The sequence below is a fragment of the Sitophilus oryzae genome, unplaced genomic scaffold, assembly GCF_002938485.1.
Source record: "Sitophilus oryzae breed Bouriz unplaced genomic scaffold, Soryzae_2.0 scaffold_845_pilon_pilon, whole genome shotgun sequence".
NCBI classification, from domain to species: Eukaryota; Metazoa; Arthropoda; class Insecta; order Coleoptera; family Curculionidae; genus Sitophilus; species Sitophilus oryzae.
In genome coordinates, this window is record NW_022147467.1 from 402,559 (window position 1) to 427,795 (window position 25,237).

Genomic DNA, 25,237 nt, shown 5'->3' on the forward strand with positions numbered 1-25,237 from the left:
ATTTAAAAAAAGTTGGGGGATGACACCCCCGCTTAGAGGGTTGAAGATTTTGCAATCATTTTTGGGGCAAAATTTGTCCCCCTCACAAACAAAATTGACGTGTTTTTGGATTTTTTGAAAAAAAAATACCCTGGCCGTTATACCTTGCGGAACGTTTTCGATGGGCCACCCTGTATTACAAGTTTACCCATTTTAAATTCGTTGCTTTCACACTTTAGTATTTAAATAAACACACATATACAAATGCATACATACATGATGGCAGTGGCGACTCGTGACCCTTGTGACTGGGGTAGGCGACAAAATTTTAGTTGCGTCTATTTGCCCCCCCCCCCCTAATTTACATAATACCCTAACCCAGTTTGTAAATATATGTTATCTCTGGGTTAAAAACATAACTCAAGAATATTTAGGACAAAACTAAAGCAAAAATAACAGCTTTCAACGTAATGACATAATGCACAAGTATATGTTTTTTTATCTATTACTATGGAGTCACTATAGAGTACATCATAGACTTTTATTTTATTTTTATTTATTTATAAAAATAGTTTGGGTACCTAGGTCGACTCAGCCTTAAATGAGTACTTGGGATTCACAATCCTGAGGTAATAATAGGCGGTTGAAGCGTACTGCTAGCCACATTACCTTCCTTGTATACCGAACGGCTCTAGTATGGCAAGCTGTACCTTGCTACTCCCAAGGCGTTAAACGCTATATACGGGAGCTATTATTATTATTTATTTATGCAAACTTAAAAGTTGGTAGTATTGAAAGAAAGAATAATTATGTTTTATATATTAAATTGATGAGTCGGTCTCTTAATAAAGAAAAGTTATTTATTATTATATCAGTAAAATCATCAGATGTTGAAGAGCTGTGAAAAGATCTTTTTAGATTGAAAGTAAGGCAAGTGACGATAAACGTTTATTTTTCATGGAATCTCTACTATAAATTTGAATGCATTTCAAACATGAAAATTGTCTCTCAACCCAAGTACTTGTAAATGGTGCAGTAACAAATAAAAGAAATCATATGAGAGCCTCTGGAAATATATTTCCAGGATTATTCTACTTAAATTATTTTATAATCGAAATTATCATATCTATTATTAATACCTGAAATTTATTCATTAATTTACGTTGGTCAATAACATTTTTTGTTTGTTAAATCACTATTAAATGCGTTGGAAATGTATCAATATAACAAGTTTGTTAAATCAGATGTTAAATGCGTTGGAAATATAGGATTCTTTAACTTTCGGATCCGCAAGAGATAAATAAAAATAATTGAGACATACGAGTACCTATCTGCAACCTTATTTCTAAATGTATAACAATGTTATCAAATATTTCATAAAATAAAATTCGCAAAGATATTTGACTTAGCCGCTTTTATTAACATATCGAATTGAAATAGCACACTGAGGCTTTTCTGTAATATCTGTTGTATCGTCTTCTTGCACCGAATAAAATAACGCGCTTTTTTATTTCGGATTCTTTTATTTGTGTGGCGTGTTCTGAAATACAACCCGTTATATCATTTTGAATAATCTCGGACAAGGCCGAAAAATGTTTCCCATTTGCTTTAAACGTTTTTTGAATTTTCATATAAAAGTTTTAAATGCAACGTATAATGAATCATATGACATATCCCCTTAACGAAATGTGATATATCTCCTTATGAAATATCGGGAATATCCCCTTAACTTCTAAGCCTACCGAGCCTCCGCGACTTCATGCGACGGCGACCGGAGATTTCGCCTAAGCCCCGCCTTAATACGATACAACTCCGACTTGCATCGCGTTGCTATCGCACGATGAGTTAGATAGAGACAGAAGACTGCCGTACGTCGTGCATCGACTCTGATAGTAGGCGATGGAGAAATCGCCGAACAAACAGAAGTGTCTAGTCCTAGCAGTCAACTATTAAGCTTGACCAATCAGGTATTTTTGTAGCGTGGTTATTTGGAGTGTGTTAATTCATTTGTGTTTGTCAAAAACTCTAACGTGATTGGTCGGGCTTAACAGTTGCCTGCTAGGGCTAGACACAAGTGAACAAACGCACTCCAACGGTCAAAATTACTTTGTTTTCTAACGCAGTGGCACAGTCAGCGTACGCCAGCGATAGTGAATATTTTAATATACAAGACCACAAATATTAAAATAATATTGATTATTAAAACACACTTCCGTGTATTAACTATATTTTTATGTATTGGATAGTAAATAATGTAATGTAATAAACCGCTTAAATTCTGCCAAAATTTCGGGGTAGGCGCCGCCTACCTTGCCTACCCTGACGAGCCGCCACTGCATGATGGCTCCGTGTTCTGAAAAAGCACTGTATCAGGATTCCTATTTGAGATTTTCACTCCAAACCTTTTACAAAATATATATATATATATATATATATATATATATATATATATATATATATATATATATATATATATATATATATATATATATAGTTATATATATATATATATATATATATATATATATATATATATATATATATATATATAAAATATATTTATATCGAAAGAACCGGACATTAATTCCGAGTCCCGGTTCTTTGATGACTCAAGAGAACCGGGAATTCCCTGTACCTTCAAGTCTTTCCCGATTCTGATTTCATTCCGAACCAAACCAAATCCTATACCACCCCTAAAAAATTTTAGGGGTGGCATTTTTAGAATAAATTTTCTTGAAATTTAAAGCTTTTCCAAAATTTTAAAATCGCATGTTTAAGTTGAACGTATTTTATAATATTGCGATTATAATCTTTTCAAAACCATTATCTTAACTAACTCAGATCAAAAATCCAAAAAAATACGGTATCACGGGCATCAGAGAATCAGAATTGTATTTGACATGAAGATAGGTGTTTTTTTACTATTTTATATCAAATGTCGTCGATTTTCATTTCAATATGAAATGAAGATCGCTGTCATTTTATACAGGGTGTCCCAGAAATAAGTGCAAGTATTTTAACTGGTAGTATTGTTCAACCCCAGAAATTCGAAATTTTTTGAAAAATTTTTTGGAAATTTTTTTAGTTTTTAGTTAAAAAACATAATTTCTTGATAATATGGCAACATAGGTATTAAATTAAATTTTATATGGGGAATGATGGGGGAATGTCATTGATCGTCATTTCCAAGCCAGCCGTTTTTTTTTCGACCATACCGTAGTTTTTTTTATTGTATGGTAATTTTTCCCTACTATATTTTAAATGAAAAATACCCTATATTTCTTGTATGATAAAATACACAGGGTGGTCCGAACTTTATTCCGGAAACTTCGACAACATATTCTGCAGATAAAAATAAGTAAAAAGTTAGTATAAATATATATCCTAAAATGCTTAGTTTCGGAGATACAGGGTGTAGAAGTTTCATTTTTATTTCGATTTTTTCCAAATAATTTCTGAAGTAACGTCAATATTTGGATGAAAATTGGTGTCTGGGAGCTTCTTGACATAAGAAATTTGGATTTTGATGTCAATATGACTCCTACTTGTAGAGGGCGCCACCTACATATTTTTAACTGTTATGAAGAGTAATAATAACTTTTTGTTCACTGGGTGAAAAAATATACATTTACGAAGTTTTTACGGTAAAAAGTAAACGAGTAATGGTTCTCGAGATATTTGGAATCTAAATCATCAATTCTTGTCATGATTGACATAAATTAAACATATGTTTACTAAATAGTTAATAGACTGAAATCATAAATTTGAGATGTTTTTGTGCCAAAAGTTCAACAGAAACTATTTTATCATCATTTTTCGAAAAAGAATTTATGATTAATTTAAAAAAATAAAAAGTTCTCAAATTTGTCATTTCAGGCAAATAACTATATCTCTCAACATGCTTATTTTTTGTCAATAATAACATGTATTGACTATTTCCATTCTAAATATCTTGTGGACGGTTGCTCGTAGCGATTTTTACCAAGACACATTTTTTAATATTTGGAATTGGAAAAATTATTGAATTTTTTCACCTAGTAGTTTTATACAGGCTCGGCCGGACGAAAAGTTATTTATCATAAAGACTCTTCATAACAATTATTAAAAATATATAGGTAGCGCTCTCTACAAGTAGGAGTCATATACTGACATCAAAATCAAATTTCTCATGCCAAAAAACTCCCAAACACCAATTTTCATCAAAATATTGACGTTACTTCAGAAATTATTTGGAAAAAAGCAAAATAAAAATGAAACTTCTACATCCTGTATCTCCGAAACTAAGCATTTTAGGAATACTTTTATACCAACTTTTTTACTTATATTTATCTGAAGATAATGCTGCCGAAGTTTCCGGAATACACGGACCACCCTGTATATGATAGGTATTTACCAGTTATATGCATTTAAAATGGGTGTTATCGGCTGCACTAGTGAAATTAATAAAATTTTATTGTTGAATTTGTCGAGTGAAAAAAGTATTGTGATATTATTTGCACGTGTTTTATTAAAAAAAAACGAAAAATACTCAAGAAATGACGATTTTGAGTATAGAAAGTGTTTAATAAAAATAAAGCATAATAATTGAAAAGATGTGTTGATTTATTATAATAAAGCATGATTATTTAAAATTTTGACAGTTTTAAATGTGTAGATATTTTAATCTAAAATTGATCATATTTCAAACATTCATATAGTTTATAACCAGTATTCACTGAGTAAATAAAATACTCATACATTTCATCATTTAAAAACTAAATGTCAAAATATATGTATTATTGAATCCCCTTCCATTCATTGTTCCCCCATCTCCTATATTTCCGAAAATAGATGAATAAATCAAATAGGAAACATATAATGGAAATTTTTCAAAATACTGGGCCATCCTATAGACCAGTAGTTCCCAAACTTATTTTTCTCGTGGACCACTTTCAAAATTTTACTGGTTTCGGTGGACCCCCTGCTGCTACATTTCTATCACATTCTTAAAGTCGCCAAAAAATAAAAATTGTGTCACTTCTGAGTTCTGTCCCTATATTCCGATATGTAAAATAAAAACGAAAAATGGTACATTTTATATCACTTTATTTATTAAAAGAATAGAATTACAAGAAAAAATATTAAGGTAATATAGGTTCAGGTCATAATTTTAATTAATGGGAAGGATGTATCTGATGGAGTGTCAGCAAACGATCAATGTTTGGCTTTATTTTTTGTGAGCAATAACCGCAAATCCCCCCGCTCTGTGATGTTTAATTTGCTCTTTTTTTTGTTAAGAGGTTTGTAACGGCACTAAAACTCCTTTCGACAAGGTATGACGAGGGAAAAGCTATTAAAAATTTCCTTGCGATTTCCCACAGTCCAGGATATTTTTCGGGTATTTCTGCTTGCAGCCAAAATGTTGGGTAGCCTTTTCTAAATTTCACCTTCAGCTCCTCATTAGTGCTTAGCTCGAGCAGCTCCTCTTGTAATACAACATTGGCCACTTCCGTTTCATCAAATGGATTTATGATCCATGGTGGTATATCCATCGTCAGTATATCTTCAAACCTGGTTTTGAAGTCATCATGCAGAGCACTTAAATGTTGACTGTAGGTATGGATATCCTCATCAATACATTCTACCTGCGACAAGTTTGGAAATTGAGAGAATTCGCGCCGACTAATGTTTTGCTTCATAAATTTCAATTTCCCAAGAAAAGCCGAAATTATCCCCTTTGTTTTTATTAAATTCAGGCTGTCCCCTTGTAACTGCAAGTTAATATCATTAAATTTTTTAAACAAATCTGTCAAATACGCAATGTCTGCTTTGAATTTGATCAAGTTTTCTTTTAAATCTGGATCTCTACTTTCTAAGAACTCTAATATGGAATCGAAAACAGAGTAAAATCTCGTTAAGCATGCACCTTTCGACAACCAGCGTACTTCAGTATGTAAGAGCAGTCGTTGGAAGTCTTCATCATTTTCGTCGCACAATTGAGCAAATAAACGCGTATTCAATGCATTGCTTCTGATTTTGTTGACAGCTTTTATTACAAAATGAAGAGATTGGTTCAACCTGTCACTTAAATGTTTTGCCACAAGATGTTGTCGGTGGATTACGCAATGAATAGCTGTAAGTCCTGGTATAATTCTTTTGAGATGACTTATAAACCCACGATATCGCCCGACCATTGCAGGAGCTCCGTCTGTTGCCACTGAAATAATGTTTGTAAATGGGATCGATTTTTCCGTAAAAAAATTACTCAGGACATTAAATATTGATTCGCCTTTAGTGTCAGTCTCCAAAGTTCTGGCAAATAGCAATTCTTCGTGAATTTCTTCCTCAACAATAAATCGGACATATGCCAATAGTAATGCTTCATTACTGGGTAACGTTGACTCGTCCAGTTGTATAGAAAAATGAGTTTTTTGCAGATGATTGCACAAAAAGCTTTCGATATCAGAGCTCATTTCATCAATGCGTCTTTGTACAGTATTGTTACTTAATGGAATTCTTTTTAGTACGTCAAATGGAGATTTGTGCAAAACAGTTTTTAAAACCTCTTCAACAGCGGGTAAAATTAATTGTTCTCCGATAGTGTGCGGTTTTCCAGATTTTGCTATAAGTAATGAGATATTGTAAGATGCCCGCAAGCCATCATCGTTACTTTGAGATGTTGAAGCGAACATACTGTGCATGGTGGGTCTCTTTCCATATTTTTCTTTCAATGTTTGAAAATATTTTAAATCTTTACCTATTTTATCAGTATGACACCTTTTTAGATGATCTTCGAGCTTTGATGGTTTCATAGAGTCATTGCTCAAAACTTTGTTGCATAATAGGCACATGGGCAATTGTTTGTCTGCCTCTGATGGAACAAAACCATATTTCAAATAATCGATACTATATTGTCGACATTTTTTCTTTGCTGTAGCCATGTTTCGTGTCAGTTACCTTACCTGTAAAAAAAAAATGTTTTAGTAACCAAGTTTTTTTGAATATAGGTATCACACCGCAGCCTTTGTCAGCACGCGGAAATAGAATTACGGCTTGTAAAGGGACCAACTAATAAACCGCTGAGACAAATACAGACGTTTTCACAAAACGGTATCAATTTTAAAGTACATAATTTACCACTAATTTTTTAATAGTATAAATAAAAATTGGTGTACTCAGTATCGAATACTGATCATATTTGTGTAGGAAAAAATAAAAGTCGAAATCCCAAAATTGTCCATAAAAACGATAACTAACATTTTATTAAATCAATGAGTTCACGCGCTCCGTGTATTTGCGTATTTTTTGTCTGCGGCTTCATTGTTAAAACGTGACAAACTGGCATCGAAGTCCAAGCCCCGCCCTTTTCCCGTCGCCCGCGCACCGCTCGCTCTTTCCCAAAAGGAATAGTTTTGATAAAATAGTTACTTCAAAACCAATTTAAAATGATTATGAAATTACTGTTTTATAAAATTAGTAGTTATTTGCAAGAAAAATTACAAAATTAATTGCTCTGCAATATTGCTTATTCGGCCTTTTTAGAGAGGCAGTGTTTCTCTCGTGAAAAACATTTGAATAAAACGTGCTGTGTTTGTCTTCAAATCGAAAGAGGACAATTAAAATATCTGTAAGTTACTAAGTTACCTATCTATACAGGCCGTTGTGATCAACCGACTAGTACACGTAAACAAAATACTTAAGTACTATAACAAAAAAGGTAGGTTACTTACTTTTCTCCGGCACTAGCAAACACAGATATAAATTTTCTCACAACTTTTTTTCCAAATTCCGCCTTTTTTTTCGAAATTCCGGAAACAAATGAATGCGTTTGCCTTTGGCATCAAGTATTTATAGTGGTGATCAAGTTCATATCTGAACAAGCATTAAGCATTGTCGGGCGGATAGCGCTTTGCAAGTCTGTACACGAAATTGTACGTAATATCGAATACGCAAGTTTGGACAAGTAACAGTCGCTTGCCTTATTAAAATATTATCTGCTTAGATAGGTACTTAAAACAATGTAGGTAGGCCCTTATAAAAACTATGCTTACATTTTTGCTCTTTACTATCAAAAGCAGATAAATTTTCGTGGACCCCCATTAACATCTTATGGACCCCCATTTTTTGTTCACGCCTACGTAGACCCCCAGCAAGTCTCCCGTGGACCCCTGGGGGTCCACCTGGACCACTTTGGGAATCACTGCTATAGACCCATCAAATTATTACTAGTCAATTAATCTAATTTTAGAATAGAAAATTACACAAAAAATAATGTAATAAATTAAATGATGAAGAATAATTTTAATAGCCTTAATAGTATGTTTAACTTGATATTTATGCAATTTAATATGCTTTTTCCTAAATGCTATATCCTAAGTTAAAATTACAAATGAAATGCTAATTAGTAGGTACCGTATGATCGAAAAAAAAACGGCGTCCAATTGGCTGGGAAATGACGATCGATGACATTTTCCATATAAATTTAAATATAAGATGACAGCGATCTTCATTTCGTAGCCATCGCTGACGCCGTTTTTTTTTATCATACAATATTAGTTTAATATATTATTTAATTGAAATATTCTTGATTTCAGAAATGTTGGCATAATATTATTGAAAAGAGCTGTAAATATCAAAGAATATAATATTGTCAGTAAATTGTTTTTATTCACAAAGTTCAGTAATACACACACAACGTGTAGATAAATAAAACTTAAAATAAAATTTTTCACTTATAACAACTTAAAAAACTGTTTATAAAATATTTGACTTTAACTAATTTAATATTAAAGCTTAAAATGTGTCCTATAATCTCGACCACTTGGTATACTGTCTGTTTTTCTCATTCTTCTTACTGCCTCTCTTAAATGTTTTGGCTGCAAAGGACCAGTATCTCCCAACTCTTCCATTACATCAAGACCTGAAATTAATGCACGGAATAATGAATAAGTCAATAAAAATATGAATTATTTCAAGTAACTGTTGAAAATATATAAGGGTTAATTTTTTTTTTATATTTTAAGCATATTCTTATATATTTTTAACTTTAATCTATACCTTCTTCAACAACTTCTCCGACAAACACTTTTGCAATACCAGCCATAGCAATGACGACATTTTGAGAGATAGAACAGCCTGTTATGGTTTGCATTAGTCTCTTAATGGCTGCTTTTGGAAAGGCTGACCTTCGATACATTTCATAACGATCCAATTGATCTTCTGTGAAATTTGACACTAAAACTCTAACAAACACGAAATTGTGTCTAAACTGGATATAAGTGGTAAATAATTAAAACTCACTGCATCTTTTCGCGTTCCTCTTCTTCCAGTTCCCTTTTACTTTTTACATCTTTTTTAGGTTTTGTAATTAGATTAAATGAATTGCTTAAGCTAGAATTTGATGCCTCTGGCATAATTATATCTGTACTTAAGTCTAAGCTTTTTTCCTTCATTTCTGATTTTATTATTACATCTGAACCATTCATATCGACATCATTTTCGGATTTGATTGAGATTTCTTCAGTGACGATGTCGAAATCTTCTTCGTCTTCTGAGTGGGTACTGGAATAGTCGTATTTTAAATTGTCCAGTGCCCTAATATTATTGTGGTCAATTTCTTTGTCAAGAATATCATCCATGATAAATAATAATTATTATAATTAATTTAAAGACGATTAAAATAAAAATTAAAATAAACACACAAAAAATATTGGTTAACTCAGAAAATTCTTCGTTTTTATTGTTTTTAGCCTTAAATCATATTAACGAATTTTTCTTGATAAATTTTATATATGACTCAATATGCGTTTTTTAGTAACAAAATATTTAATAGAAAACCTATTATAAAAATATTATATAATATATATATTTATGTTAGCGAATGACACAATAATTATTTAATTATCTTTTAAAAAATATTAAATAAATAAAATTTCAAGAGTTTTTATTTTTTGACTTTTATTACGCGGTTGAATTGCAACAGCCAATCTTATACAAAAGAAGAATATCTATAGTGACATCTATCGATGAAAAAATACATCTTTAGTTCAAACATCTGTCGATAGAGGCGCAAAAGTCAAAAATTCAGTCAATATTTGATACTTTTTGACAATAACAAATTTTTTGTTTACTGTGAGAAAACTGAATTAAAATTTCCGGATATTATGATGAAATTAATTTATATTGTGATGGACTTATGAAAATTTACGGTTAATATCAGCGGGAAAGTGTAAGTTCGGTCAGAATATCACAACCAGTGTTTTTTGCCCCATGCCAAAGTTCCGTTAATTTATAATTGAAACCTTTGTTTATACCGATATAAAATCGCGAAATATTCGTCGTTTGAAATGTGTTTAGGCCAGAGAAGAATTTAAAAGGGTTCGTCCAACGTGGTGAGTAGAACAGAATCTAAATTGAGTAAAAAATGCCAGAACAACCACACAGGTTGTAGTGTGGTCTTTTTGACGTTTGGCAAATGGCCATAAGATTATTTTGGTATTAAGGTAATTAATAGGTCTCAGAAATATGTACACTGCGTGATTTATCAAAAGAACAATTCCCTTGATTTCAGATCCTGCAAAGGGATTCTCTCTAGAAGAAAATTATTGGATGGGGCTTGCTTTGCCCCCAGTTTCTTGCACTGGCTCCCACTTCAACCACCACCATTACCCCGTTAAACTCAGAAGGTAAGTTTTAGCAAATTTATTAATCTGTCTTCAAGTACCTACTTGGGCTTACGAAGCTCACGTCCTGCCTCAAAAATCTCTCTTTTCAAAAATAAATCATATTGTGTTAATATCAACATATTCTTAAGTTCTTCAAGTATTTTCGCTTTTTAAGGACCCTATGATCGAAAGAAATAAAGTCCCTGAGTTTGCTTTGAAATGGCGATTGATGACGTTCCCCATATAGGGTGAATAAGTATACTAGTGGTCGGACAGTTTAGAAAAAGCTGAGTTTAAATTGTTGATTAAATTTTGGCATGGAAATGAAATTTTATGAAATAGATAGTATTGGGCGTCATGTTAAATATTACAGTTTTTTATTATGATTTTAATTATTTTTTAAGTGATAAAAGTGCTGTTTTGTCAGTAGTCAGACAGTGCTTGCCAGTATCCGGCCTGGTAGTTACCATATAGGAAGAAATCGTCTTTAAGCGATACCAACGCGGTTCATATACTGATGCTTCCATTAGTAAATAGCGTTTTCAATTTTTCTTCTTTTAGATACAATTTTTTCAACTGTATTAAATCACACTTGTTTTTTTTATTGGAAATCCGCAAACGGCTAAGTTTTCAATCCAGGTAACAATTTTTTTTTTAATTTCTCTGGTAAAACAAGTTCTCGTTCCATTCGTTTGCAAACGTCGCTTATTTGTCTTTAATATGGTTCTGTACTGTTGACTTGGAATCCTGTATACTGTTTGGACTGTTTTTTCTAATGCAAATGCTGTTGCTGTTGCTACTTCATGCTTGAAAATAACCAAAATGTCATAAAAAATCAGTCTGAACTCTGCAATATGACGTCGAAAAGGGGCTACTGTCTGACCTCTCAAATATATTACATTTAGCGTTGACCAGTGGTCGGACGACTTTTATTTCCTTTGATCTGCGTTTGTGTTTTGTGTTGAGTTTTTGCTGTCCGACCACTAAACATTACCAGAAACTCATGTTTTATTATATTTCAAACGAAAAAGACAGTAGATATCGTCAGTGAAACGTGATAACCTGCTAACTCCATTTTTTACGTTAATAAGTTTTTTTATACCATTAGAAAGGGAAAAAAATACTCTATAAATAGGGAAAGCAAATACATTTTTCCCATTAAAGAAAATTTGCAATTTTAACTCAATAATATCTGCTAACTCCCAGTGATCTGAAATAGCCACCGAAATGCTGCTAAGTCCATAATTTCCGTTACGATCACGCTAAAGCAAATACACGGATTCTTACTCGTATGTTTCTTTAGGACAGTACTTCGATCCAGGATCGCACTAGGCCAAAGGGGCCCGGGTGGCAATGTAAGAAGGGGCCCGTGTGGATTTTTTTTGCCTTTTTTTTCGCTTTACGTTTTGGTCAATTTTTCCCTATTAAGTATATACAGGGTGAGTCTTAAATAAATGCAAATATTTTTAGAGGTAGAAAGAAAGAAATATTTCGCCCAAGAAACACGATTATGAGGTTTTTTAGGCGAAATTTTTTTTCTTGAAATTTGAATTTTTTTTAATTTTTAGTTTAAAAACATACTTTGTAATATGGCAACATAGGTAGTAGATCAAATTTACAAGAAAGGAAATCCAATGATTCTCAAGATTGTAGCAAAAAATTTTAAATTTTAAAAGTGAAATAACTCAGTTGTTTTGGATTTATTTGAAAAAACGGTAAAGAGGAAATATTATGTGTCTTTTATCGAGATTTACCAGCCCTGAAAATATTTGCACTTATTTAAGACTCACCCTGTATAGAAATCAGGGAACTACCCTACTGCAAGGTAAACCAATGCAATGCAAATGCAAATGCCATATGCAATGCAAAAGCAAATATTGTTAAGAATAATAAAGAACTATAAAGGGAGCCCGCAAAGGCTTGGGTCCCCTAATAGTTATATATACATATATAATATGGCCAGTTCGACCCTGCGTCGATCCGTTCTGTAAATACGGGGTATCCGTAAAGGGTAAGGGGAAAAACGAAATTCTCTATATACGAGCAATTCATCGGCGTGCTATAAATAGTTTAAATAACCATTACTTACTTGTACAAGAATTTCCATAATACCTAATCAGTTTTATTTTTTTCAACGTTTTTCCACGTAAATGATACATAATTTTTATAAAAATTAAAAAAATAAGGAGAAAAGTAATAGAAATTTAATAAAATCACGCACTGTTTTCCAAGCTCGGTCTACTACCGTTGTATAAAAATTAGGATAAGCATGGATTTTCATATTCATTAAGTCCAAAATGCTGCTACTTCAGATCTTTAAATATGCATTAAAAATTTATTCGTTTTTGGACGAGTACTGTATGTTTCGCTTCTAGACCGACGATATTCTAAATACATATATGGTTATGAATATCATATTTTTTAAATTTAATTCATTATTTCTAAATCTGTTTGGGTAATATTCAATTCCATTTTCAAAATTTCAAGCAATAAAGGTTGCTATCTCCAGAAGTATATTTGTATTTCTTATTTCTGCAAGACGAATATCTGCTATCTCCCTATTGTGTCTGAAAAAAATGAGGTGACACGAAATATTGAGTTATATTGTTTCCCAGCAAATAAAATTCTTATCTCTTTATCATATTAACGCATGAAAATACTTCCTACTAGGGAATGCAATCCCGCACCAAAATCTCAATCCCGCAGACCCGCGGGATTAAAGCAATCAATCCCGCGGGATCCGCAAAATTGCGGGATTGTAAACAATAAATGCTCCTCTTTGTACTTAACCTATTAAACTTGCTAATATAATGGTTTTATGCAATTAATCGAAATTTTAACTATGTACGACTAATTTGTATTGAAATTGAAAAAAAAACAATTTGGTGGGTTTTTTAAAATTTTTTGTTTTAAGGAAAATAGGAGGTTTAAATGGTACAAAAGGCATTGAACATTTTGCATAGGGCCACAATATATTGATATAGCGTGTATCTTAAACTAGCTGTACAGAAATTTGGACTGATACAAGGTGTTCAAATAATATATTTAATATTAAATAAACTTATTTATTATAATTTATCTACTTATTTCATAAATAAAAATATTATTCTGACGTTGAAGTTTTTTTTAACTTGTGTTAGTTATCTGCTTTTAGATACACTCTATATCAATAATTTTTTGGCATATGCAGAATGTACAAAGCTTTTTGTACCATTTAGGACCATACGTATGACTAAAAATGCATATTTTTCGAAAAAACGTCGTATTTTCCTTAAAACAAAAAAAAATTAAAAAACCGATCAAATTGTTTTTTCTAATTTCAATACAGATTAGTCGTACTGTCGTACTTGGTAAAAATTTCGATTTTTTAAGAATTGTAAATTTGCGGTAAAAAAGATTCTTGACCAAATTTTCACACTCTTGTAAAACACCCTGTATACGATAATTCGCTAAATATATTTTCGAAAACCACATATAGCATCTTAGTCACAATAGATGCATTTAAAACCTGGTCCCAACCAAAGACGTCCCAACCACATCCCAAAATCTTTTTAGTTCAAGAGAAATTCAACTTTACATTTACTTTAAAATTTTGCTTGTCCCGATAATTATGTCCGGCAGTTTATTTGACGAAATTGTCCACAAGTACTAGTTAAACACTTTTCTTCACTTACGCTGCTTACGCACATACGCCAGAAAGAAATCTAACAACTAACGTGTTTGTTTTACTTATTTTTAATGACCAAGGCGTAAGGGGATTGAAGTATTCGCTTACCCAGTAGCACAGAATATCTAGCTACGCAACAGAAAAATACTCGAAATGAAAGAGCTAAAATTGCACAAATAAAATACTAGATGGCGCGACAATATCATAATCAGAATATAATTGGAAATTTTCAACTTTCAGTTTTGGATCGACGTAGATCGACGGCACGTCGACGGCCTTGAAGCTCGGCTAAAAATGCACAGTTGCCAGATTCAAACAGACTTTAACTGGCATCCCATTCTTTTTCTGGTGTATAATAATTCCTTTCTATTCTTCGTTTCTTGTCAGATACACTTATATTAATTATTCGTTTGGCTTTTAAAATAGTTTTAATTTTAAGTATATTATTAGAAAACATATGCTCTCAAAATACATTTTTAATATATCTACACTACTTTATTATGTTAACTAAGAAAATAACTTTAACTACCTTTAAAATTAATAATATACAGGGCGATTGATAGTGATATTTATTAATGCTGAAACGTTAGTAATGAAATATACGTTTAATAATAATGGAAACGATTTATTAAAATGCAGTACAAAAAATGTTAATTGACTAAAAAATACTATAATAACAATTTTTTTCTGTTTGCCACGTTATTTATATAGACCTAGGTAGATTTTAAAAAGTGACACAGGTACAATTAATAATATATTACTTAAGCATAAAAGTTGCTGTCACCGACATCGTACAATAAATTAAAATTCATAAAATAAATTAAAATTATTAATTAAACAAATCTTTATAAAGAAACGCAAGTATATCAAATTTGGGCCCAATCGAACGCCAGGAAATGGTATCGTAATATGGTACTACATTATGGTACCCCTTGATATGCTTCATGCTTCCATAATATTGCAATGTCATCAAAAATACGCAAGTATAATCAAATATGAGCCAAATCGAACGTCACGAAGTGATATCGTAGTGGAACGTCAGGAAGTGGTATCGTAGTATATTAAGGTACCACTTTATATATGCATCATAGTAGATGCATCATAGTACCATTATATTACAATGTCACCGAAGATACTTACTATACCAAGTTAAGCCCAATCGAACGCCAGGAAATGGTATCGTATATGGTACTATTATGGTACCTCTTGATATGCTTCATGGTACCATAATATTGCAATGTCATCAAAAATATGTAAGTATATATCAAATATGAGCCCAAATGAACGTCAGGAAGTGGTATCATAATATGGTACTAGAGAAGGTACCAATTTATATGCTCCATGGTGCCATCATATTACGATGTTACCGAAAATACGTAGTATACAAAGTTTAAGCTCAATCGAACGTCAGGAAATGGTATCGTAATATGGTACTACATTATGGTACCCCTTGATATGCTTCATGGTACCATAATATTGTAATGTCATCAAAAAATACGCAAGTATAATCAAATATGAGCCCAATCGAACGTCAGGAAGTGGTATCGTAATATGGTACTATATTAAGGTACCACTTTATATGCATCATACTACCATCATATTACAATGTCACCGAAGATACTTACTATACCAAGTATAAGTCGAATCGCACGCCAGGAAATGGTATCGTATATGGTACCTCTATCGTATATGGTACCTCTATCGTATATGGTACTTCTATGTACGATTATGGTACCTCTTGATATGCTTCATGGTACCATAATATTACAATGTCACTGAAGATACGTAATATACCAAGTTTAAGCCCAATCGAACGCCATGTATCGTAATATGGTACTATATTACGGTATCACTTGATATGCTTCATGGTAGCATAATATGCAATGTCTTGAAAAAATACGCAAGTATATATCAAATACCGTATGATACCGAAAAAAACGGCGTCCAGTTGGCTGGGAAAAGACGATCGATGACATTTCCCATATAAATTTACACATAAAATGACAGCGATTTTCATTTCATAGCCATCGCTAACGCCGTTTTTTCCCGATCATACGGTATGAACACAATCGAACGTCAGGAAGTGGTGTCATAATAAAAGAACAATACTTATTATATTGTCGCCGAATTACAATCAAAATTCACGATTCAGTTAGAATCAAACGTCAGGAAGTGATTTTAATTCAGCTCGTAAGATTTAACTCCAACTAACATGGCAAGTTAAATACTTAAACGTTTGAAAAAAGAGCTCTTAATATGTTTAAATGATGTAGCAAATTTGAAGCTAGGCTTTATCAGGAAATATTACAATATAAATTACACAATGGCAACACTGCATAAAATTCTTTTAAATTTCGTTTGTAGAAAACTGTTTTCTTTTAAATTTATCGCCCTCTGTTATGTAGTAGTGAAACTACCACATCAAAATATCTGATTTGGAGACAGGCTTTTAAAGCCTGTCTCCTTTTGCTACCTACGATTTTATACATGTAACGAGGCTTCTGTTGCGTAGCTAGATATTCTGTGCCAGTAGTAATGTGTCGATCCCGCACTGTAAATCCCGCAACTTTGATCCCGCGGAATCTCAGCGGGATCCCGCGTTTGCGGAATCCAGCATTTGCGGGATTGCATTCCCTACTTCCGACATGTGTACATACTTTTTTGTACCGTTTTTTTGCTCTCCTGTAAAATTAGGAATAATGGAGTTAGCAGTTTATCACATTTCACCGACGATATTACATATCAATTATCAAGAAAAAGATTAAAACAAAAGTTTTTTTTCAGTAGTCGGACGAGTCTTAAAGCAAAATTATATACGAGTTTATCGGTAACATTAAAATATTAAAAAGTACTCTTTTTTGTTATTTGAAATAAAAGTTTAGACTATTCTACATACACGTAAAGTTATAAGTACTTCATAAATTAGATACTGAATATCCAGTAATAAATGCAATTTTTGTCCATACATGCCCTATTTCTCACAAATATCCATTGATTGGTTACGAATACTGCTTGTATGTAGTCTGTAGACGGTATTTTTGTGATCTTCAAATGGGGCAGCACTATTGAATCTAACTTAGAATGGAAAGAAACCATTAAAGAATAATAAACAACAAAATTGGTTAGTTAACAGCTAAAAAAACGTCTCCTATCTATTAGTTTGTTTTCTTTAAACAGAATAAAAATAATAGAATTCGTTAACTGCCACTAATTAACGACCGAACATTCGAACGAGATGTTTTTTTGTCCGTTGCAGCCGTCCATATAGGATAAATTTAATCAAACCTTACCGGACAGCTTAACGCCGTTCAACGTCTATTTATCGCTTGGCAAAAAAGATAACGAGCGTCGATTAACGAGAACGTCTCTAGAGCGGATGACATAAGGGGCACGTCGCGATTCCGTTAGTGACTATAGTTTCCTGGAAAAACTGCACACAAAGAATCTCGAACTGAAGACGCACATCTTTATCTCTTAAGTTTAAGTGGCTTGTACATATATCAAACAAACAGTAGCTCAAATAAAATATACCGTATACCTACATAATATTATCATTATTTACATTCGTTCACATGAATTATCCAACTGTCGTAAAGTTTAAGAGCTGTAATGAGATGGTTAAATAACGTTGAAACCCTTATTTAAACAATTGTGTATATTTATTTGTTCCAAAATTACATTCTTTTGTGTTATTTTTCTTCTGTATAACATTTTAAGATAGTTGCAAGGCTAGTTGTTTAATCTCATTAAGCACTTCTACTCTGGGTGCCAGTCCTCCAAGGGGTGGAAGGTTGTAGCATTTTCATTTTCCAAATGCTACTTTGTTTTATTATAGACGGCATTTTATGATTGTATCGATATTCTTTTTACATTCCTACAACACTTAAATTTCGGAACGCTCTCTATGGAAAATATTGGATCGTACCCTGGTGTATCGACAAGACGGGAAACGTCAAAATCGTCACCTCGGATTTGGCCGTTGCCGAGGTCACCGTGCCATTTTGAGAATAAATTTATTTGGCTGGTATTTTTCACAATATGGGATTTTTTCACAATATTGTGATTTTGTTGTCTCATAGATGGATGGAGATCCCATATAGTTTTTGATTGTTGAGATATTAATGGAGGCTCTGGTGCACAATAGGTCCCCATGCATTTAACACTTTTTTAGAATTTTTTTGCAAGATTATCTTAAATTGAACATTTTTAAGCAAAAAAAATGTTGGATGAATGTGTTTTACCTTTAAAAAGCGGCAAAAAAACGTATTTTAAGTACAGGCGACGGACAGAAAATATGTAAAATCTTCTACACGGATTCAGTAAAAACATCACATATTAGCACTTTATTACCTTATATAGACGTGGAATGACCTAATTTAAGCACAAAAATGTAACAAATCTTCTTTGTAAGTATAAAAATTAAGAAAATATGTTTATTTACAACATCCCAAACCAGCAATTTTATGACTTTTTCGATTGACAGTTAATCGATCGACGGTATGTCATCTACGGCCTTCGCATAGAATTTGCGACGTTGTCAATAAAATTAATTTATAGGATTTTCTTCTGAAATAAAGTTGACGTGGAGGGGCTCAAAACAGTAGTGATTTGGCTGTCCGTAGACGTTAAGGTAGCTTCGTTAATGACTCGATAAGCGGGTTTTGATTACATTGGTTTTGGGTTGGTCTAGTCACATATTAAAGTTGCCTTAACAGGCAATCAATGTTTTGATTGCTTTTAACGCACAAACAAAGTGAAACAAGAGCAATCAAAACACGCGTAAGCGTGTTTTTATTACTATTTTTTCACCTTTTGCTTGGTTTTCGGTTGGTAAGATTGGTTTGGTTTGGTTGGTTGGTTGGTTGGTTTTGGATTGGATATAAGCGCGCTAAACCTAGGATTTACCAAAAGCATTAACTAATTAGGTCAGCTTGGTTATTTGGAGGGTGTTAATACATTGGATAGCCTGGTTATTTGGAGGGTGTTAATGTATTGGTTAGCCTGGTTATTTGGAGGGTGTTAATGCATTGGTTAGCCTGGTTATTTGGAGGGTGTTAATGCATTGGTTAGCCTGGTTATTTGGAGGGTGTTAATGCATTGGTTAGCCGGGTTATTTGGGGGGGTGTTAATGCATTGGTTAGGTGGTTATTTGGTGGGGTTGGTTGGTTTTTACTAATTTTTATTTGTTTTTTTTGATATTTTAAATCGTCAAAATCCGCATTTTTTCTCATTTTTACTAGTTTTTGTTTTTTTGATATTTTAAATCGTCAAAATCCGCATTTTTTCTGAAAGAATACTGCTCTAAAACACCCCTGCTGAAGTCCTTATTTTTCAAAAATATGCTTAATATTTGTTGCACTAAAGTATTACGGACCCAAAGTTGCTTCTAGTCGCACATTAAAGTTGCCATAATACAGCTGAAGAACAGGAAACAAATTAATTAATATTATTAAATTATGTAATGATTTTAATGTCAATTTATTTTTATAGTGTTTTTTTGTTTTGCCTCGTTCATTATATTTTTAATTTTTCGTGTGCTTAAAGTACGTACTAACTGTAAAAAAAACGAATATAAAGTCGAACGTTTTCGTCGATTTTACACAGAGTGAGTCTGGCAACACTGTGCATAACCTTGTATTTTACTCGCTTTACGAAGGTTATAATAGGGAGTTTTCGCATTGAAATGTAGTGAAAATTTTGAATTTTTAATTATTTTTTTTCCTAGAATAAGTGGTTCATCCAACAATTTTTTTCTTTTAAACTATTCCATTAACTATGGGATCCACATTAAAAATTAAAAAAACCTCGAATTCGTGGGGACCTGTTCTGCACAAGACCCATTAATGGATCTATAGTTTTGGTAAGATTTTCTTTGACATTCCATTCGGTAGAAAAAACCTTCACATGCCTTTCTTTTAGATTCCAGTTTTTTGATGAGAAGTGTCGAGCCCTTATTTGAGAAGAAATGTTAAATAATTATTGATTGTGTGCCTTCACAATGAGGTAAATTAATACCTTCGTAAATTTTAATGTAAGGTTAACTTATACAGTGCATTTCTTTTTAGGTTTTTCTCAGCATTTTTCCACGTATTTTTCTTCAAGTATTTCTAGACATTCTTCTGCAAGTTGTTCTGCATATTTTTCTAGAAGTTTGTGCCAAGTTTTTCTACCAGTTTTTCTTCGAGTTTTTCAATCACGGAGTTAATCAGTAGCAGCCTGTTCGGTTAGATTTCAGCCCTGCACTCCTCTGAGAAGAAGTTGTATGCTGTGATGTTTTTTATCATTAAGATGATCCTTTTTTTGGTATAATTTGGTATACAATGCCAGTATATATTTTATAGTAAACTAAACTTTTATTAATTTGATTTTAAATAATCATTAATGTGTTAAGAAATTAACTATTCTTAACATTTTACATTTAACCGGTTAAGTACTTGCCTTCAGCATTACTTTAACCTTTAATTTATAAAATTTAACGTTCTGTGATATTTTATATTTTTTTTAACACTTTAAGTATTTGCCTTCAGCATTGCTTAAATTTTACTTGTATTTGATTATTAAAATGACCATGTTATATTGATTGATTATTCAGATTTAACATCTATTTATGTTAACCTTTTATATCATTACGATCTTTGACCTGTAAGGGCAATCTTGGATACAGCTTTTAAACTTTTTTTCTTAACTATATATAAACAAAAAGGCTCTTGAATCTTCGTAATAAGTCAATTGAAATTTAGATATTTAATATTCGAATATAACCAAGACCGTCTCTAAAAGTATTTCTTTTGTATTATAATTGTTTGAATAATATTGGAAAAGATATAATTTGATTTTAAACAAGTTTTAAGATAGAGTTTCTTAAACATATTTCTTGTATATTAATGTACATAACTGCTGTGCCGAATAGGTACCGAATATTTCTAACAAGTAATAAATCTTTTTTTTTTGGATATTTAAATTGTTTCATTGGTTGATCCAGTTTCTCAAAATATTTAATAGCTATACTAATTTTAGTTTTCATTCAATTAATACACTTGTACAAATTTTCTTATTTCAGTTTGTACTATCCTTTGTAAAGTATCAGCATCTTTTTGAAATAAGTGGCGCCCTTTGGTATGCAGTGTAAAGTATAGGTGGGTATCATTTTTTAGCCAAGTGCAGAAGCAAAAGCATGTTCCCACCGCCTCCGATATAAGAGTAACCGTTCGCAATATTTTGACTTAAATTTTCAATAAAAGGAAAGTAGTTTATTGTCACAAGGTAATGAAAAAGCGAAGGATCTAGCTAGAAAACGTGTAAACCCACTAACTGGACCAGAATCGTTCTGCTTCCCAAGTGGAAATCAATTTAAAGCGGGACTCTTAAGAACCTGGAAGATTCTATCTGTAACCTGGAAAGGGAATCATCCAACGGCCTAAGAAACTCGAAGAAATTTCTCAGGAAACCCCAAACCGAGAAAAATCGAAGATTTTTCTTGATTTAAGTAAGAACAATCTTCTTCTTTATGTGCCCTGTTCTCGAAAAACGTTGGCTACCATCAATGACACTTATTATTATGACGTATTTTGTTCACGGCTCTTCTAAACAGCGTGTTGGTATTTACTCCGTACCACTCCCGCAAGTTCTTGAGCCAGGACGTCCTGTTTCCAGCTGAACGTCTTCTGTTTTGCCTTGCATGATATTCTGCACAATAGCTGGTACCTACTTCTCCTGTCTCATAAGATGTCCAAAGTATTTCAATTTTCTGGTCTTTATGCTTTTTATAACCACGGTACTCGTATTAAGCATCTCCAGCACTTTGATATTAGTAATTTTGTCCACCCATGATATTCTTAAAATTCTCCTGTAACACCACATTTCGAAGGCTTCTCTCATTAACAATCTTCGGATTGTAAAAAAAAACAAAAAGAAAGAAGAAAATCAATTTAAAGTAACAAGCATGCCGAAAAGTGACTACCGAGAAAGGAAAGTGAGGTAGAGAGATAAAAAGAGTCTTTAAAAATCTAAACCTGCCCTATGGTACGGTTTTTTGGGCGAAAAGGTAGATGTAATGGCTAAACAAGCCTCATCAATGCTGTTCATAGGCTAAGAACTCTTCTTCGGTGCCGGCGTTGCAAAGATAGTCACGGGAATGGTCACAAAATGGTGGGTGCACAACAAATCTTTAGAATGGTGGAGAAATTCGACAGGGCAGAGAGGTGAAAAAGTTCATAGTTGAACATTCGCCAAATTTCACGGCAGACCTGGTAAAGCAAAGACAGAAAGACAGTCAAAGCTGTAGTTCACGGTCAGTAGCACATAAGCATAGTGCATAGTGCTAAAAACCAGAAGCCAGAAGCTAATCGAAGGACTAAAACAGACAGAGTATTGGGATTATCGCTTGTAGTATAGCTTTAATAACAAATTCAATATAACCATACCAGGAAGGGAAGACTGAAGAAAAGGTCCCATTCAAACCAAGCTGAGGCAACCTGGTATACAGACGGCTCAAGAACGCCGGAAGGCGTAGTAGGAATAAATAGTAGGCGTCGGAATAGTAGAGCCGAAACAAGAAATATCTTTCCATGTAAGCCTATCTAAGGATGTCATAATTTCCCAGGTAAAAATAACGGCAATCTACTATTGTGTAGAAGAGATAATAAGGCAGGAAAGAACACATCGTTCGGTGGCCATCTTCACAGAGAGTCAAGCAGCGCTAAAGGCACTCGGTTCTACCGAGGTAAATTCTAGACTAGTGTGGGATGGTGTACGTGCTCTAAATACTTTAGATGAGCATTGTTATACGTTAGCTTGGGTACCAGGGCACGAGGGTCACAAGGGTAACGAAAAGGCAGATGAAATGGACAAGCAAGGCTCATCGACCCCTTCCCGGCGTTGCAACAGCAGTCACGAGAATGGCCACTGAACGATGGGTGGCCAACAAATCTCTAGAATGGTGAAGAAACTCATCAGGGCAGAGACGGGTGAAAACGTTAATATTAGAACATTCGCCAATATTCACGGCAGACTTGATAAACAAAGACAGAAATACAGTCAAAGCTGTAGTGGGTCTACTAACAGGGCTTTGTAAGATGAACGGCCTGGTAAATGTGCGGTTCTCGGTAATAGGCAAGGCCATTGCCAGGGAGCTACATGGAGGGTTCAGTCTCCAAATTGCTAGACTTTGTGAAAAGGATGGGACTGGAGAATGTAACCAAGGATCAGAAGAGGATCACAATAGATCTGAGAAGGTCGCAATGGATCAGGCTGATAATCACATCTAGGAATCTAATCTGTAGTGGGTTTACTAACAGGGAATTGTAAGTCGAATAGGCATTTAAAGCTAACGGGATAGACGTACAAAGCCATATTGTAGGTTCTACTTATCTGAAGAAGAAACTACAGACCAGTGGCGGATGCAGAGGGGGGGCCCATGGGGCCCAGGCCTCCCTTAAATCTGTGAATTGGGTTAAATCTTAGGCTTTTGGATTAAAAATGGCGCCCTAAAAAGTATATTCTACATTACTTTTTATTTTGGGCCCGCCCTAAAATAAATTCCTGTATCCGCCCCTGCTACAGACCATATTTTATGTCGGTGCGATAGCCTGGGGCGCTATTCTGTACAATCGTCGGTATCGGCAAGTTACCGACAGCTATCGGTACGTACGGCCAATGAGCGTAGTGTTGATTGTTGTTGTCATAGTTACCGATCGGCCCTATGACAGATATCTCAAATTTGTACCGACGACTCTCGGTGTCTCTACCGTGAGGTTGACAAGGGCACGGTAGAGATACCGATTTTCGTCGGTTCAAATTTGCGATATCTGCCATAGGACCGATCGGTAACTATGGCAACAACAATTAACACATTTTTACTATATACAAATACATATCGAGAGCTGTCGTAACTTACCGATACCGACGATTTTACAGAATAGCGCCCCTGGCAAATATGCGGTTCTCGGTAATAGGCAATGATACACCATTGCCAGGGAGCTACATGGAAGGTTCAGTCTCCAAGTTTCTAGAGTTTTTGGAAATGACAGGACTGCAGATTGTATCTAAGGATTAGAACACACCACGGAAGAACTGAAAAGGACAGTGGATTAGGCCTATAAGCACTTTAAAAAATCTTATGGCACGATTTATGAGGATCGAAGACAATCGAACTTTCGAAGATACGCAGAAATGTCCAATGTGTTCGAATGTTCATAATGGGTACTGAATTTTTGATCGTATTGGAATTTTGGTGTAGTTAAACGAATAACTTTCTTGGTCGCGCAAAATATCGAATGGACTAATGCAGGACGTCTACATCTGGAGGACGTCATTTCTTGCTTCGAAAAAAAAGAAGACAACTAGCGTCGATTAAATAACGAGAACGCCTCTCGAAGAGTCGACGACACAAGGGGCCGGCGAGGCAGCAGTCGCCCCGTTTAGCGACTGGTTTTCCGGAAATCTAACAACAACCGACCGGCGGGCGCAGCAAGGGCGAGGAGGAGAGACAAAAGGAAGAAAAAAGAGGATATCGCGGCGGCACTAACAGTATTTAATCTCTTACACAGAAGCCGTAACGGGTTTTTGCCACCGGGAGCATAGATAGATAGGTATTTAAACTGCGGCCGATGATGGTGGAAACGAAGACAGACTGAGTCTGACGGTCGCCGGAATAATATGGTTGTGGTCGTGCGACTGACGACCGGTCGGTTTTTCGTTTCGGAATCGGAGAAATGAAGCGAGAATGGTCGATTGTGTAACCAACTTTTTCTCTTCTCAATATATTCGCTGAACTCTTATATAATATATTCGGAAAAGACATGCCGAACCAATATTTGAATCTGTTGGAGTGAAACAACTTTCTAATGGATTGTCTTAGGTTCGGAGCGCTTCAATCCATTAACCTCAACAAATATAGATGGATTTTTCTTTAATCGCAAAATCTCTAACGAGGGGTAGGGGACCCAAA

At 33.7% G+C, this 25,237-nt stretch overlaps 1 protein-coding gene and 1 long non-coding RNA gene across 2 annotated transcripts in view; one reads left to right on the forward strand and one right to left on the reverse strand.

Annotated features, from left to right (window-relative positions):
- Positions 1 to 8,584: 8,584 nt before the first annotated feature.
- Positions 8,585 to 9,681, reverse strand: LOC115889722 (transcription initiation factor TFIID subunit 11). The gene is made up of 3 exons (XM_030909789.1): positions 9,259 to 9,681; positions 9,016 to 9,200; positions 8,585 to 8,878 (listed from the first exon to the last, which is right to left on the reverse strand). The coding sequence occupies exons 1-3, from the start codon at positions 9,594 to 9,596 to the stop codon at positions 8,745 to 8,747; spliced, it is 657 nt and encodes a 218-aa protein (XP_030765649.1). The 5' UTR covers positions 9,597 to 9,681; the 3' UTR covers positions 8,585 to 8,744.
- A 339-nt stretch (positions 9,682 to 10,020) lies between these two features.
- Positions 10,021 to 25,237, forward strand: part of LOC115889728 — a 29,202-nt gene continuing 13,985 nt past the window's right edge. Inside the window, exons 1-2 of the long non-coding RNA XR_004051494.1 lie at positions 10,021 to 10,349; positions 10,529 to 10,643. This is a non-coding gene — a long non-coding RNA (uncharacterized LOC115889728). The remainder of the gene's footprint in view (positions 10,350 to 10,528; positions 10,644 to 25,237) is intronic.